The sequence below is a fragment of the Taudactylus pleione genome, unplaced genomic scaffold (genome assembly GCF_031769625.1).
Source record: "Taudactylus pleione unplaced genomic scaffold, aTauple2 ptg000587l, whole genome shotgun sequence".
NCBI lineage: Eukaryota > Metazoa > Chordata > Amphibia > Anura > Myobatrachidae > Taudactylus > Taudactylus pleione.
In genome coordinates, this window is record NW_028284989.1 from 856,184 (window position 1) to 874,528 (window position 18,345).

The 18,345-nt window shown below is 42.3% G+C and overlaps 1 protein-coding gene across 5 annotated transcripts in view; it reads left to right on the plus strand.

Moving 5' to 3' along the window:
* Nucleotides 1-333: 333 nt before the first annotated feature.
* The window catches only part of ZC3H6 (zinc finger CCCH-type containing 6), a 37,064-nt gene continuing 19,052 nt past the window's right edge, over nt 334-18,345 (plus strand). The window contains exons 1-4 of one of the 5 annotated variants that reach the window (XM_088453783.1): nt 334-616; nt 13,101-13,290; nt 15,547-15,681; nt 16,192-16,245. In XM_088453783.1, the coding sequence (XP_088309909.1) occupies nt 537-616; nt 13,101-13,290; nt 15,547-15,681; nt 16,192-16,245 (459 nt within the window). In that variant the 5' untranslated portion in view covers nt 334-536. Of the gene's footprint in view, nt 617-12,158; nt 12,937-13,100; nt 13,291-15,546; nt 15,682-16,191; nt 16,246-18,345 lie in introns of those variants that run through there. The other 4 variants (XM_088453786.1, XM_088453782.1, XM_088453785.1 and 1 more) reach the window with 4 other exon arrangements.

Here is an 18,345-nt window from a genome sequence, read left to right on the forward strand (position 1 = left end):
CCGACGTCATATCTGACGTCAGTGGGTCCGTTCCACGAAGGGGAAATAGTTACTACCATAGAGGCGCATGCGTCACTACCTAGTGAAGAAGGCGGGAAGTGCTGTCGCTAGCGCTGCTGCTGCCGCCGCGTTCACGCGCGACTCCCAATTCCTCCCCCCGCCGCCGCCGGCCAATCAGCGCTCTCCCCTCTCCACCCGGCCCCGCCCATCCACCTCAGGCAGAGAGCAACCTCAGCCATTGCTCCAGTCACTGTGAGCGGAGGCGCAGCTGTGGGCGGGGCCCTCACTTGGAGGCCGGGCGGAAGTGGTCACTCCGTCCCCGCCCGTCCCCCCTCACTGCTTCCGGTGCACACCGTATTCCTCCTCCCCCCTGTACTCGGTGTCGTACCGGCCTCGGCCGTGCAGCTGGGATGTCTGCTGTGTACGGTCACCGTCTCCTCCCGGTTTCTGTGTAAAAAAAAAAAGAAAGAAAAATCAGAAAGAGAAGTGAGGGTAGAGAGAGGGTGTAGTGCAGGCTGGGGCGCCCTGCAGCAGACATGGCCTTTGTCAGCCTGTTCTCCAGACCCCCCAACCCAGCCATTGCCACCCACATGCCAGAGTATGCAGGGGACGAAAGGTCGTGTAATAACCTTCTATTATCATCATCCTCATCATTATTATTTATGATCATTCTGTTCTCATGTCTGGGGGGAGGGGGCAGCTCATCCAGGGGCTATTGGGGTCATAACCTGTCTTCTCTCATCTGTCTTCTCCATACAAATGGCTCTGGCTGTATCATGTACGTCTAATGCCCGCCACATCTGCAGTGGGCACCGCTGCCAGGCGTACTATGGGGCCCACGCGTGTACCCAGCATGGGCCGGCCGAGGGAGAGACCAGCCGGCTGCTTTGCACAGTGCGGTGTTAGGGTAGTATCGCCAAAACAATGCATCGGTTCCTTTGGACGCTGTTAAATAGCTACGACCGTACCGTCCCGACTATATAAAGCGAGGCATTGCTGGTGGCTTGCACATAGATTGCTCTGGAGGGAGTTGGTAAATGGTTGAACCGGCGATCATTCATCTGGTATTTATAGAAATTCAGATTTTAATGCAGATTTGCAAAGACGTTGCATTGGTTGTTTAGGCGAAATGTTATTTTGTGTAATATATGTAATATCAGACAGCAGTGTAAGGCTGTGACTGTACATTGCACGGGTTGTGTGGAATAGAGCCGCCGTCCTTAACCTGGCATTATAGCAACGTCATGAATACAATACTGCAGATATCCGAATTGTTGCTGTGTGTGCACGTATATCGCACAATTAGACGTATTCTCTGTGTTAATTTAGGAAAATGCACTTTATTGCTGTATGGAGACTTCTGCTTTTGGTGAGAAGCAGCACTACAATGTGGCTTAGCTGTTATCCACATGTGTATAATGATATACTGCACGTAGCATAACTGTATAGACCTGCCTTACCTATCTCGTCGTGCAGGGATTGTCCAGCTAAAAACAGGAATAGATGATGCCACCTTTGTCTCTGTTAACGTTAATGCAAAATTTACACTCAGATTGTACTCCTAGGGCGGAATTCAATTGTTTTAGCACGCCCGATCTCCCGTTTAAAATGACGTAAGATCACAGGGCGCTATTCAATTGATGCCAATTATCGCACCCAGAGAGGTCGGGTTTAGCCGCTTAAACTGCTAAACCCGACCAAAGTGCTGAGCGCGATCGTGAAAATTTCACATCTTATTTTGCCACTCATGTGATTCCCAGGCAGTATATATATTTTGAGTTTATCTAAACTAGAAAGCTGCATACACACACAATGATTTTTTTAATGATTATCATTAAACGATATCGTTTAACGATAATCGTTTGCAAAAATCATTCACTTTCTGAGTCAAACGATGAACGATTATCGTTCATGCGCGTTCACGTTTGTAGTTTGTCGTTTGTAGTTCAGTCAGACTTGTCAACTCAACGATTTTCATTAAGGGAATATGCAAAAATCGTTTGTAGTTCATAAAAATCGTTCATTGCACATTAAAAAATCTGACAGATAATCTGACATAAAATCGTTCATAAAATCGTTGGTAACAAAATCATTGTGTGTGTATGCAGCTGAAGGAATATAATTTATCTGTTTACATGGATTAGTTGTCAGCTTTGAGTTATATATTTTTGTATATACTTTAGACCATGTTCCAAATATTTATTGATGTTATTAACAAATAACAAACAATTTTGTTCTATTTTTGTCCTTAACTAGTTTACAAAAACAGTTAAAGAAAATTGTATAACACGAATCAAATAGCTCATTCTTCTTTATTCATAGCTCCAAAAGCTTTTAGATTGTAACTATCAGTTAAGTGCCTTAAATATGACAGAAGCACTACTTTTGCAGCCCTGTAATAGTAACCATGCTGTCAGAAGAAATATCCATTCATTATTACTATTGCCCAGCTGAGATGATCTGCAAACATTACCTATTACCTGTATTTTGCTGCTCTAATTCTTGGAAAACAATATTATTCCTCATGCATATATAGGTTACAGCGAAGCAACAATTGTTTTCGCACGCATGTAATTAATGGGCGCCTGATGGAAGCTGTACAATTGTTTGTTAAGGGGTGAGAGTGCCCATTATTGCACATGTTGTGCCCAAAATGCACTGGGTTAAGAAGGGTAAAGTGGCTAAACCTGTGCAAGGTAATGGGTGTGCTACCCAAATGCCAGACTTATTGCAGATTTCTGCTTGCCACCTCAGGAGCCTGCGAGCAGTAATAATGGTCACTCGCGCTCATTAGCATTAACAATTTAATTGCTCCTGGTCACTTTAGATGGGATATCAGGCACCCAAAAACAATGACCTTACCCCCAGTGTGTCTCATTGAGGGTGTTTTCAATGTTATTCTTATTATGGTATAATTATATAGCAGCATAAGGGCTCCGTAGCGCTGAATATAGGGGATAGACTAGAAATGTGACTACATTAGACAGTTATACCCCTTTTACACCAGAGCAAAAACCTGGGTTTTTGCTGGGTCTACCCGGGTCGCAGCTCAGTGTAAAAGGGTCCCTGAAAAATAACCTGGGTCAAGTGACCCTGCAATCTAACCCAGGTAGCTACCAGGGTTGGACCCAGGATGGACCCAGGTAATGGTGCAGTGTAAACGGTGCAACCCGGGTTATCTAACCTGGGTCATGCCTAAAATGAGCGGATTGGTGGTTGTGGAGCAGTCACCTCCCACTTTTTATGACCTCACAGGTTTAGCAGTGCAGACCTGAGTTCAGTGTGAACAGGGCTGACCTGGGAGTAACCCAGATCAAAGGTGCAGTGTAAATGGGTCTGACCAGGGTTGGAACCATGTCCAAAAACCCAGGTCGGACCTGGGTTTTTGGTGGAAAAGAGGTATAACAGACAAGTTCACAACTATATATATATATATTCATATTAAAAACATATATACAGTTCTGTGCAAAAATAGAAGTGTTAATAGTTTTATTTTTTATCAATTATCAAAATGCACAGTGAATGAACATAAGAGAAATCTAAATCAAATCAATATTTGGTGTGACTACCCTTTTGCCTTTAAAACTGCATCAATTCTTCTAGGTACACTTGCACACAGTTTTTGAAGGAATGCGGCAGGGAGGTTGTTCCAGACATCTTGGAGAACTAACCACAGATCTTCTGTGGATGTAGGCTTGCTCACATCCTTCTGTCTCTTCATGTAATCCCAGACAGACTCGATAATGCTGAGATCAGGGCTCTGTGGGGGCCAAATCATCATTTCCAGGACTCCTTGTTCCTCTTTAGTTCTTAATGATTTTGGATGTTTGTCTGGGGTTGTTGTCTTGCTGCAGAATACATTTGAAGCCAATCAGATGCCTCCCTGATGCTATTGCATGATGGATAAGTCTTCACTGTTGCCTGGAGACACTTATTATTGTACCACTCTCCAGCCCTGTGGTGAACAAACTGCTTTCTGTTACAGCCAAATATTTAAACTGTTGACTCATCACTCCCCCGAGCACCTGCTGCCATTTTTCTACATCCCAGTTCCTATGTTTACGTGCATAGTGGAGTCGTTTGGCCTTGTTTCCATGTCCAAGGTATGGCTTTTCGGCAGCAATTCTTCCATGAAGACTGCTAATGGCCAGACTTCTCCAAACAGTAGATGGGTGTACTTGGGACCCACTGGTTTCTACCAGTTCTGAGCTGATGGCACTGCTGGACATCTTCTGTTTCTTTGGGCTTTTTCTAAAGAGCTTGAACAGCACACCTTGATAGACCTGATTTAAAATCTTTGCCTAGGAGAGACTTTGCTGATGCAGTATAACTACCTTGTGTCTTGTTGCTGTGCTCAGTCTTGCCATGTTGTATGACCTGTGACATGAAACTGTCTTCCACAACTTTGTAGTAGAGGTTGGCTGTTCCTCACCCAGTTGTAAGACTCCTACACAGCTGTTTCAGTTATTGACTGTGTTTCAACTTAAGGCCCCCATACATCAGCAATTGATTGCAGCAATTTGCAATAGTTTGTATAAAAATCTTTCCTTTTTTCAATCGATTGCAAATTGCATGATTGCTGCAATCAATTGCTGATGCATGGGGACCTTAACGTGCAAATTAATATCATTATCACCTGTTTGGTATAATTGGTTAATCATACACCTGACTATAATCCTACTTTGTGCAAGTATACCTAGTAGAATTGATGCGGTTGTGAAGACAAAGGGTGGTCTCACCAAATATTGATTTGATTTATATTACTGCCTAAAACTTTTGCACAGTATTGTATATAATTATTGTGTAATTACAGCACAAAAATTATATAGAGACGAAAAATCAGTGGGGCATGCTTGTGAGAGCTTATGTGCCAAATGGGGGAGACACAAGGAAGAGAGAGAGAGGAGCTGTGGGGTGCAGAGGTCGTAGAGTTTGTATGTAGGGTGGCTGTAATGTGCTGTAAGTGCCTTTCACTGGAGAGACATTATTTGCACCTGTATGTAGGAAGCCTTAAGCTGCATACACAGACAATGATGTTGGTAACCAACGATTTTTATTCAGATTTTCCCTTGAAAAAGTGAACGAAAATCGTCACTAAAAATCGTTGGTTACTAAAATAATGAACGATTTTCAAAAACGATGAATGATTTTTTAATCATGCATACAGTGAATGGAAATCGTTCATCGATTATCGTTCATTCTGCACAACATGACCGATTTTCTGAATGAAAATCGTTTGTTGGACAGTCAGAATAGACGATGCACTACAAACATGAACGATTATCGTTCATCGTTCAGCTTAAAGAACGATTTTACAAACGATTTAACGATAAAGACAGCTTTATAGTTAAATCGTTCAAAAAATCGTTGTGTGTACGCACCTTTAGTCATACCACCGCCATTGTGGACCTATGCACTAGTGCAGGTAGAAGCTAGAGGAAGCAGAAGGTCAGACTCCACCCTTTGAATTAATACATGTCCACAAGTAGATAGTTGGCAGGTTAGTAGCGTAAGTATTACAATACGTTGCATATTGTCTTTCCAGTTGGTGCAAGAGACGTAACCACCACAGTAGCAGTGGGGGGTGCATCTGTTATTGTGGCCCACCTCCCTTTCCCAAGTTGCATGCGTATCTGTGCATTTCTCACCTTTGGGCCTCTAATGGGTCCTTTACAAAATCTCACTATAGGAAGCGCAAATGTCTAGTTACGCCCCTCGTGGATAGTAACGATTCATCTGTTTCTAACTTCCACAGAAAGTTACATTTTTTTTTTTTTAATTGGGTTTACATTGGTATGGGATGTAATTATCATTAGCCTGTCTTTACAAGTAAAGTAAAAGAATAGGCAGCTCCACTCTGACTGTAATCTTGTATATAATGATGTATTGACTTTCTTTTTTCTTCCAAGACATGCATGAAAGATGCTGTGCATGTTATTCCAAGGGAATGTGGAAATGAACATGCTGGAATTTCCATGTGAATTTATGATCTCGGCATGTATGGGTTTATTTTATACACCCCCCGCCCCCAATTGTTTCATTTGGCATTTCAGCCAATAAGAGTGGATCTGTCTACATCAGTGTTGGCTAACCATGGCACTCCAGCTGTTATGGAACTACATAACCCAGCATGCACTGCTACAGTTTTGCTATTAGGGCATGCTAAAACTGTGGCAGGGCATGCTGGGATATATAGTTCCACAACAGCTGGAGTGTCAAGGTTAGCCAACACTGGTCTACATCAATTGTTTACTTGAATACCTTTAATTTCTGCCCTTTTATTCTGTCTCCCTGGCTTGCCTTGTTGTGTTTTATGTGCTGCTTATTGCTCCCAGCATTATACAATAATGTAAGTTATTCACTTGAGTTTTTATCTGTTTTTACCACATTGCCATAATGCAGCTAAACCCATCTAATGTCCTGCTTAGCGCGCCCAAACGTGGGACCTTTTACTGATTTCTGCTCACTGTGCATTGAATTCCCCCCCAGTCCTCCCCAAGCAGGGGGGTGGGGGTGGCGCCAGGCAGTGTTTCTCGTCACCCTCGCTTCCTGGTAGTGCCAAGGGCAGTGTCTGAGTCCTCTGACGCGGATTTACGTGCCTCGGCTAACGGTGTGAGACAGCCATTCTGAGTAACCTGAGAGTGACTCACATGGCAGATGTTCTCACAAGTGATCCTGTGCTACGTCCTCGGAAGCGGCAGCAGGTTATATCAGCATTCATGGGGGCGTCTATTAACAACAGGCGCCTCCTGAAAACATTAGTATATTTACACACCGCATCTACATCCAAAGATGCAGCAATTGTGTGTAATACGTACTTCTCTGAATTGGGCCCATCATTTACTTTACAGAGCCCTACTGACGGCTCTGGTTACAGCTCTATCTACAAGCTAAAGCTGGGTACACACTAGACGACGCGTCTATCCAGCGATGCGACACACAACCACCATGCTGACGGGCCGCCATATCGGTGCGTCCCTACACACTCGACGTTCCGGTGCCCGACCTCTCAATATGCCGGCACCCGCTGCATAGTGCTGCATGGGATTGTCAGCCGCATCACCTGATTTGACTGCATGCACAAAAGATCAGGCGATGCGGCTAACGACCCCACAGGAGCGCGCACTACACGATATAGTGCATACAGACTGGACGATTTTAACGACTTGTCGTTCTGATGCATCGGTAATCGTTAACAAAAAATCGTGTAGGAGCCTTAAGGGAGTAGGAGCCAGGCAAACCGATGTGTCCAGCTGGGTACGTTGGGTCCCTCTCTGAGGAGTCCTTACAGCATTAGAATCTCTCTCTGGTGTTGAGGAGGAACCCCCACTATTCCAGTACAGGAACATTTATTTTTTTTTTGTACACTTTTTTTTTTTTTTTTTTGTATAGTGAATTAAATGTCACTGTATTGCTTACTATGCTCTGATTGCAGCTGCGTAACATTATCTGTTCTGATATTGCCCAATATTTTGCATTCGCGCTGACGCTCTGCCTACCTCACCTGATGCACTTGAGCTGTTGCCATAAACGTGCTATATTATTTTACACTAACGAATGATTCCTAATGATGCTTGTAGTGTGGAGAATCATTTGATCAGTATAAATATGGCCAAGGTGTAAGGATAAAGCTCCCATTATTTATTCTTTAATCTCAGAAATCATGTTCTCTGGGGTAGCTCTCTGGTAGAGGCAGCAATGCTAACCACTGTGCTGTTGGGAATTGCTTTTATTATCCTCTTATTTGTTAGGTGCCACCAGTAAGCAGCACTGTGCAATCAAACAAATAGTGACCAGAAAGAGATTGAGCTGTGAAAACGCTGCATGCAGCATGGGGGACAGTGTCCGTGTTACTCTGTTACTACGGCAGTGATTATAAGCAATGGGAAAGCTCAGGTCTATAACAGATTTTAGGGGTATATTTACTAAAGTGCATGTTTTTAGAAGTGGAGTTGTTACCCATAGCAACCAATCAGATTCTAGCTATTATCTTCTAGAAGGTGCTAGACAAATGTTAAGTAGAATCTGGTTGGTTGCTATGGGCAACGTCTCTACATCTTAAACACGCACTTTAGTAAATATAACCCTTAATCCGGAATTCAATCAACTTAATAGGGCTAACAGGTGCAAATTGATCGATGGGCGCTATTCAATTAGCCCCACTTAACAGATTTCTTTTCGGGGTCTCATGAGACCTGAACAGAAATCCCCGATAAGTATGGTTCTAACAGGCGGAAACACTTGGTTAACACACAAGTCCGTGAGCGTCGCACAGATTTTGAGTTAACGACACTTAACGCTCGCTTTTAACGAGTGTGAAAAATAGAGTGTGATTGAATAGCCTCAAGGCGATAAAGCCCTAAGCTACCGCTCTTTTTCACCCGCGGAAATGTAACAGGCTGAATTGAATTCCCTTATTAGGCTTTGTGCAGTATCCCAAGTTGTATATAGCAGGTAACATTGTTTTATTGTACTGTTTATACTCATGGCATAAAACATAAGAGGTACTGTATAAATGAATTGAATATGTAAATGAGATAAAATCACCTCAGTATAACATAGTATTCACAACGCTCGTCTCTACCCACCATTGTTATTATTGCTGCATCTTTAACACTATGGGCCATATTCAATTAGCGGCAAAAAGGCGACATTTTCCCCAAAAAAACAGGCGAAAACTGCAACCGGTGGAAAAAAAAACCTGTAAAAAAGTTTTCTCCATCCCAGTCCAGAGGGAAAAAAAGAAAAAGCAAAATCCCTATTTTTGGCTAAAAATGTGGGGATTTCTTTCAGAACGCTTTGGACACCCCAGTTAATGATAAATTACCGGAAAAAAAAAAAAAATCATAAGTTGCGTTCTTTGCCGAAAAACGACAGCGCAAATTTCGGGCAAAAAAAAAAATGTTGAAAAGAGATAGAAAGCTATTTTTTTTTTCAGGAAATTACTGTTCCACGTAAATCGGGGGTACGTTAATATGGGTGCAAGTATATTTTTGTGCTGTAAAAACGCAATTTTAAAAATCGTCTGTGTGCGATATATAAAACACCTGACGCATCCGTATCGCGCAGCGAAAAATCAGACCCAATACGTTAAAAGATTTTCAACGATTTTTTTTTTTTTACCCGAAATTTGAGCGGAAGTTTTTTCGCCAGAGTATGCAACATACGATTTTTTTCTTCCTGTCATTTATCATTAGGGGGTGTCCAGAGGGTTCTGAAAGAAATCCCCACATTTTTAGCCAAAAATAAAGATTTTGTATTTTTTTTTTCGCCTGGGATGGAGAAAACTTTTCTCCAGTTATTTTTCTGTTGCCGTTTTCACCTGTTTTTTGGCGAAAATGTCGCCGTTTTTTTTTTGGACGAAAAAAATGGCAGTTTGCGCCAATAACGTCAGTTTTCGTCGCTAATTGAATACTGCCCTATGTGTCTGTCACGCTAAGAATATATGTACAACATGGTGGAAAGTCAATTTAATTTAGCATACTTGAGTCTCTCATACTGTACTGTACTATGCATGTGACCAATCCTGATCTGTCTCTTGAGGTTCAAGGGACCACACATATTAGATATGTGCAGATGAAAAATTACTGGGGCAAGTTGTACCCATTTGGTCATTGTGTGACCAATTTTACATGACATGCACAATTACAACATACAACTGCTCTTGAAACCAGCTCTTCTGAGTTCATGTGTGTCCAGGTGGCTGGTAGACCCCTTTATTGGCAATTTGACATCACTTTGCAGTAAGATGAGCAGAAGTAGATTCCTTAGTGACTGGTTACACTTTCCATGGTAATAACAATGTTCTGTAGAGATTTATGGATTCACACACAATGGAACAAACAATGAAGATGTCTAAAAGAGAAGCTATATGCCATTGTTTAATCTATATGGGGGAACTCAGTTGTTTTTTTTTTTGCTCCCGTCGCAGCCCGAGGCCTCATAGCGTGCACTGAAGTTAGCAATTCCTGAGTGAGGTCTGACCTGCCTTAACTGTGCGTATGGGTCCGATGTTACCGATTATTTCGCTATGTTGCCAAAGTGTACGGATGCGAGTAAAGGGAAGTGCGCGTCCCTATGTTAGGCTGCGATCGCAACGCAAGTGCGAACATTTACATATTTCCAATGATATTAGCAACTGCGTTGCGTACATATGAGCAGAATAGCGATCCTTGCCGAATCAGGCCCTTTGTGTACATGCATAAATTAAAAAAAAAAAAAAACTATAATGTGTCAAAGGTGAATCTAGAGCTACCTGTAAATAGCCCAAGTACTGGTTCATGTGCGTGTATATGCCCATGGCACTCTAGACTAGGTGTAAGAAATCCCTTCAATGTGCCCCTTATATGCCATCAGAACCCTTTACGTGATCCCCTTTTTTGCCATTAGACTCCCAGCTAGAGGAGTAGCTTTACTACCCATTGGGTTTACAGCGCTGATCATTGCTGGCTTTGTAAACCTGACGGATAGTAAAGGTGCGTACACACTGGGCGATTAAAGTGGACGACTGAACGATATTTCGTCAGGTTGCTGCATGTTGGGGAATGGGGGGAGAGAGCCCTGCGCTGAACGATATTGTTAATGATATCGTTCAGCGGGTGTGCTCAATGTCATGAGCGACATTGAGCACAGCCTGCCGGGCACACACTAGACTATATCGCTCAGGGAGCATATCGTCTAGTGTGTACGCTCCTTAAATCTTCCCCGGGGGGCCTAGGTAAGAATCTTATACTGGTGCAGTAACTAATTTCCCATTCTTCTGTGATACAACAGGCTCATTTAGAAATATGAGCACGTCCAGACAGAAGGCATTGTTTTGCAATGGAGGGGGGGGGGGGCAGATTGAAGTATTGCTGACTGATCTAGTGGTAGATTCAATTAGCCGCAAACTAGGTCGTACAACAATTTGCTATAGGTAAAACTCTGAGGTAGTGGTTACCATCGATGGCAAAATAGCAAGTACCCATCGATGGCTACCAACTATGCAATGGATGACCATCGATGGTTTCACCAACCGATGGTCATACCTGTTTTTTTTTAATTTTTCACTGCCTGGAGCCTGGGCAATCAGAACCTAGGGGCGGGACTTTGCTGGTGTCGGGGGGCGGAGCTATGCTCTGTGCCCTCGCACCTTGTAAAAACAAAACAAAAAAACATTCGGTTATGGTTAGACCTCGACTGAGGGAAACCATCTGGTTCTCCCCACATCGATGGCAAAAGTATTTGACATCGGCCATAAACCATCGTTCATTATGAATCATTGATGGTCGATGGCCATCCCAACTCTTTTAGATTACAAATCCATGTTAAGTAAAAATGGGTTTCAGTGAGAGAAATTGAAGCTTTTAATTTGCTCCTCCGGGCTAGGTGATAACTATGGAATTGTCCTTATTGTAATGTATAATGAATGATAGGTTAACACCACAGTGTAAGAATAAAGCTGCCTTGTATTTGTCTGCACTAGTATGCAGAGCCAGCCAGTATTTTCCTATGTGCAATAAAGAAACTAATACTCGCTCGGCTAGTCCAGGTGTACATGTACTCCCTTCTTGGATTAGCTCCTAATTCTAAATTAGGCCTAATACGTAGTAGGTAATTTTATACTACACTGCAAGCCTCATTGCACACTGTCTATAAAGGCATACATTACCCCCAAATAGCATCACTTTTATAGAAGTAGCATTATTTATTAATTATTTATTTTGACATTACAATCAACTTCTGTATAGGTGCGTACACACTGGGCCATCAAAGTGGACGACTGAACGTTATCGTTCAGTCATCCACTTTATCGTCCATTTTTAACATCAAAACGATGAACGATAACGACGACGGGCGTTCCCGCGGGTCGTTCGTCATTATCGTTCATCGAGTAAACATGCAGGCCAACCTGACGATGTCGTCAGGTTGCTTCATGTTGGGGAATGGGGGGGGGAGAGAGCCCGGCGCTGAACAATATCGTTAATGATATCATTCAGCGGGTGTGCTCAATTTCATGAATGACATTGAGCACACCCTTCCGGGGACACACTAGACTATATCACTCAGGGAGCATATGTCTAGTGTGTACGCTCCTTTAGACTGTAAAATTTAAAAAAATCTATATTTTTCTCCCTGTATAATAACATAATGTTAAAAATTTAAAGTTTTGTCTTAAATAATCTCCATAAATAACTGTATATGGTAATTTGCAATTGAAATAGTTAAAAAAGTGAACGTATATGTGTAAAATTTGTACAATTAGGTCGAAAAAATGGTCATTCAGGCAAATTGTTTAAATCAAATGGATATAACCAACTTGTCTGAACAACCTTTGTTCATCTGTTTCCCAGTGTTTGGGAGCAAATAGTCATTTTGTAATCTGCTCCCTTTTATTCCAGCTATTCCGTTGGCAGGTTGGAAAGATAATCTTTAGTAGTAATATGGTGATTTTTTTCGAGGGAATACAGTAAAATTACCAATTGTTAGCCTAAATGTAATCTTTATAAAATACGGGGATAATATTACACTTCTTTCAACTTTCAAAAGTGGTCCCTAGAGCTGTTTTTCAGTAGGAGAACTAGTACAATTCAGCCCAAATCTGCTTCAGGATTAGATACAGATGGGGTGTTGCCCTTCATATTTTACATGCGGGACATATTTGATTAAGGAAGATTCCACCAAAGGTTGTGTGTGTGCCTTTACAATTTATACCTTAGGTTTGACAAAACCAGAATAGAAAATGTCTAAGATAATAGTGCATTTATTGGGATGTTGTGTCTCCATTCGTAAAGCATGTAAGAGCTGGTAATTATACTGAGTGCCAATAGCTAAACGATCACGGTCTGTCCTGTAATCAAAGCCTATGACGGGGGCCATCTTCCTGCTTACGCTATTAGAATGCTGCTCGATTGCTCAGCACCACCTCATTTGCACAGCGAAGCTACATCCACTTGAGTAAGAGTGTAGACAGGCTATAGATAAAGCATGAAATAACCAGTAAGCACTTCAGGACAAGTAAAATAAACATCATATAAATTATATCTATGTACATATATACACACACACACATTTGGGGGTGTTACGAGTCACTTAATGTAAACTTGTTCTGCTCTCCACAGAAAGGAGGGTGAGCTGGAAGATGGTGAAATAGATGACGCAGGCCTGGAAGAGAAGCAGCCGGATGAAACAAAGGAGGAGCCTAAGGAGAAAGAGATCGAGCCCCCAAGTGAGAAACAGCATAAAAAGTCTAGAAAAGGGAAAAAGAAAGTAAAAGAAAAGAAGAAACACTATCGCAGAGTGAGGCACAAGGTGAGACATTCAGCTCTCTTGGTGTGTTAGCTTAGTGCTGCCGAGTGTCTAGGAACAAATGGTGAGGGCACCACTTGTTATTATGACCTGTGGTAAATTTAATGCTTTGATTCCTCCAGCTCAGGACTTCTTAACTCTAGTTCCTCAAGTGCCCACAGTCGGGAGGTTGGTGTTGTCCATCAAAGCTGTTGGCATCGATAATTGAGCCATCAACAGATCACGGCGCTCATGTGCAAAAGAAAGCCCTGGACAAAAGAAGAAGAAACCATCGATTGTTGTCAAACATCAACCATCGATGAACAAATCTCATATTTGCCTGAAATAAGTGCGTGTAACCGCTGCTGCTCGGGGCATAAGGTCGTGGGGGCTGCAAAGTAACAGCACATGTCTGCTGCTTGTGGGTTGCCTGGAGAGGCTTTCTGCTCCAGGAGGCCGGCCCAGGTTGTGGTAGTGCACTGCTACAGTGCTGCCCCAGGGGGCCATTTCTTTCAACGTTTTCCTAAACCCCTTTTGGCAGTGGAAGTATTATACATGTACATGTTCGTAATGCCTGCACACGTTTTCATGCAAGCAGTGGTGAGACCAGGCATTCTTCTACAGACAAATATTTTAGTTTTTTAGCTTCATAAAAAAAAATATATATGGGTGTGTAAAAAAGAAAATTGCAGGAAAATAATGAATAACGGCCCACTTTTATCCAACATAATCCACTAGCTTTGCAGATTGTAGGGATCCTAAATGCATCTATATTTGTTACAGTATTCCTTATTTGTTTTATACATTTCTTTATTGAAGCAATATGTAATGCAGCAAGATTAATTGGGGTAAAAGTATTACAGAGAATAAGTCATTATACATAGAAGAAGAAAGTAACACAAATACATAAAGCCATACGTGAAAGATGACGGATAACAAAACTGACCAGTCAGCCGTGGCCCTTAAATGCTAATATAACTTGACATTGCTGCTCTTTGTGGTATGCTAGGAATTAGCTATTGTTATGAAGTCGTACTCTATATAATGTTATTGTGTACAGACTGTATAGCTTTAATATAATGTCACAATACTCCCCAGGTTATGGCATTGAGTACTGGTTTACTACTATACCTCACAGTCGTGATGCTGTCTCCATGTTCCTGAATGAAGTACTGCCAGACTTGTTCACATGTAATGTCACAATGATCTCTCCAGGTTATGTGTTGAGCACGGGTTTACTACATCATTTGATACGCCCTCCTTTAAACTTAATCGAGTTTTGTCACGAAACTGTCCCCGTGTTTATGGCTTGAGTGCTGACCTTCTGCCTCGCACATCGTGTCAGACAGTACTCATTAATCATGTTGTTAAATAGAGTACTGTCTGCATACTCTCTCTAAGTTGTTAGCTTGAGTACTAGCTGATCACCTATACCCCAAGGTCACCATGTGGACCCTATGGACTTCGTAGAAAGAGAGATATGGTAAGAACTTCCCTTATTTCATATATTCTGTTTCAATACTCTCTCCAAGCACTTTGATTGAGTGCGGCCTTACTACCCAATGTGTTGGTCTATGCTAGTTTCTCCATAAAAAGTGGCCAGGTCATGTTTGTACTCTACACATTTCTCCGATCCCGGTCCTTCTCCAGAAGTCACCACGGTATTTTGTGTCAGTACTACCCTGCTATTAACATTGAGGCTAACAATATTTAGCGAAGATATCTTGTCTTGCTATTTTCTCCATCTCCGTGCTAAAATTCGGTACTGCTTTATTTTTCTGAAATTCCCTGCACCGGTAATGTTCTCCTGAGAGAGCGAGCTGGTTCTACTCCTCTAGTCTCATTTCGACAGACAACTGACAGACGGAAAGCATATGTTGGCTTTTTATATGATTAATAAATCCATACTGGCCTACCGCGTGGTCTCTGAGGGTCTCCTATTTGACATTGCATGCCGTAGGGTTTTGGCCTGGCTTGTTGTAAATGGTGAGGTGATGAAAGGGTTTAGAGCGGGGGAAAAGCAGCAGTAAAAGAGTTTTTATGTTTACAAAAGTGCCTACAGTACCCTCTACACCCACCTGATAGACGTGCTTTTAACGGTGAGGACCAAAAATCCTTTCATCTGGTATTAGGAGGTCCTATTTAATACAAAACAATCTTTCTCTGCAAAAATTTTTGTTTGCAATTTCGTACACATAGTCCATTTACACTGAAGACCCTTTCACTCTCTTCATTCTGCTTTCTGTTCTTCGATGTAACATTTCGGTGACTGTTTTGCAGCATAGTTCACCGGCCAGTGATGACAGCTCAGATATCAGCTACGGTTCAAATGAGGACGACGACGAACCTCCCACGTACAGGGACCTCCGTTATAAACCTCCCATGTACAGGGACTACGACTCCCATTTCTCACAGGTAAAGGTTTTCTACACATTACCAAGGATATGTTGATCTTAATTCAAATATTAAGTATAACATCAACCTATAAAATCATTTTGAAGCTTTAGCTGTGGATTGAACTCCTCTCTATCATGTAGAGAGTTTTTGCACAATGGTCATTAAAGGAGAAAGAGAGGAGATTGGAGAATAAATGGTGCATCTCAGCACGGTGTATGTTCACAGCTAATTATATAGATATTTTTACGTCAGGGTAATCGGATACCAGTGAACCGTAAAAAATTATACTCACAATTGGGTAAAACCAGAAGGTTTCTAAAGCACACGAAGCCTGTTGGTATTAAGAGGGTACCAGGCAGTGTCTTTGTGCATCCAGTACGGGAGGCTGAATGTCCTAGTCAGGAAAGCAGGATGCTCAGGCTAAGGATGGTCAGGAGCCGACTCTTCAATTAATATTTCATTACGTAAAAACAAGATGTTAGAGATAAAAAGGTCAACGTTTCACTGCAATGTATGCTGTTTCCTCAGGAGCTGAACATCAGCAGCAAAATGTATTTGGAACCTCGTGTTCCTTACCTGTTTGTGAGTATAATATTGTTACCGCGGTCTTCCAGCGGCATTACAGTCATGTGCTTGGAGCTTTAGTGTCCTCTGCCTGTCTTCTCCTGTCCCAGTTGTCTATGTAGCAATTCAATTGTCCCTTGGCGATTTTATTGTTTCTATGCTTTTGATTACATTCATACATTTTTACTTTTATAATCCTTTGCACCTTTTAATGCTTCCTAATTTCTTATTAACATTTATTTTATATTGCGCCAGCTTGACCCCGCAACTGTTATTTTAAACTAGCAAAGTAGTAAAATAAGACTGGGTATTAAAAAAACAGACAGCCAATGCTCGAGACATGTAGCAGTGGGGAACAGTAGGGCTTATAATGCAGTCACACTGCAATGGCAGTTTTGGGGTTCACTGGGGATTTCCTTGGGTTATGCAGTTAGGAAAGATGTAAGAGGTGTGAATTGTGTAGAGGAGCGGTAATTGAGTAGAATAGGATAGACAGTATATGAATTTTCTAAGCTTTCCTAGAAAGTTGAGTTTTAAGGAAACATTTGTAGGCTAGAGGATAGTCTTGTTGTATGAGGGGGGCATCCAATGTATTGGGTAGAGCTAAAAGTCCTCTAACCTGAGATTGGGAGGCTAGAGGATAGTCTTGTTGTATGAGGGGGGCATCCAATGTATTGGGTAGAGGTAAAATTCCTCTAACCTGAGATTGGGAGGCTACAGGATAGTCTTGTTGTATGAGGGGGCATTCCATATATCGGGTAGAGGTAAAAGTCCTCTAACCTGAGATTGGGAGGCTACAGGATAGTCTTGTTGTATGAGGGGACATGCCATATATTGGGTAGAGGTAAAAGTCCTCTAACCTGATATTGGGAGGCTACAGGATAGTCTTGTTGTATGAGGGGGTCATGCCATATATTGAGTATTGGGTAGAGGTAAAAGTCCTCTAACCTGAGATTGGGAGGCTACAGGATAGTCTTGTTGTATGAGGGGGCATGCCATATATCAGGTAGAGGTAAAAGTCCTCTAACCTGAGATTGGGAGGCTACAGGATAGTCTTGTTGTATGAGGGGACATGCCATATATTGGGTAGAGGTAAAAGTCCTCTAACCTGATATTGGGAGGCTACAGGATAGTCTTGTTGTATGAGGGGGTCATGCCATATATTGAGTATTGGGTAGAGGTAAAAGTCCTCTAACCTGAGATTGGGAGGCTACAGGATAGTCTTGTTGTATGAGGGGGCATTCCATATATCGGTTAGAGGTAAAAGTCCTCTAACCTGAGATTGGGAGGCTACAGGATAGTCTTGTTGTATGAGGGGACATGCCATATATTGGGTAGAGGTAAAAGTCCTCTAACCTGATATTGGGAGGCTACAGGATAGTCTTGTTGTATGAGGGGGTCATGCCATATATTGAGTATTGGGTAGAGGTAAAAGTCCTCTAACCTGAGATTGGGAGGCTACAGGATAGTCTTGTTGTATGAGGGGGCATGCCATATATCAGGTAGAGGTAAAAGTCCTCTAACCTGAGATTGGGAGGCTACAGGATAGTCTTGTTGTATGAGGGGACATGCCATATATTGGGTAGAGGTAAAAGTCCTCTAACCTGATATTGGGAGGCTACAGGATAGTCTTGTTGTATGAGGGGGTCATGCCATATATTGAGTATTGGGTAGAGGTAAAAGTCCTCTAACCTGAGATTGGGAGGCTACAGGATAGTCTTGTTGTATGAGGGGGCATGCCATATATCAGGTAGAGGTAAAAGTCCTCTAACCTGAGATTGGGAGGCTACAGGATAGTCTTGTTGTATGAGGGGGCATTCCATATATCGGTTAGAGGTAAAAGTCCTCTAACCTGAGATTGGGAGGCTACAGGATAGTCTTGTTGTATGAGGGGACATGCCATATATTGGGTAGAGGTAAAAGTCCTCTAACCTGATATTGGGAGGCTACAGGATAGTCTTGTTGTATGAGGGGGTCATGCCATATATTGAGTATTGGGTAGAGGTAAAAGTCCTCTAACCTGAGATTGGGAGGCTACAGGATAGTCTTGTTGTATGAGGGGGCATGCCATATATCAGGTAGAGGTAAAAGTCCTCTAACCTGAGATTGGGAGGCTAC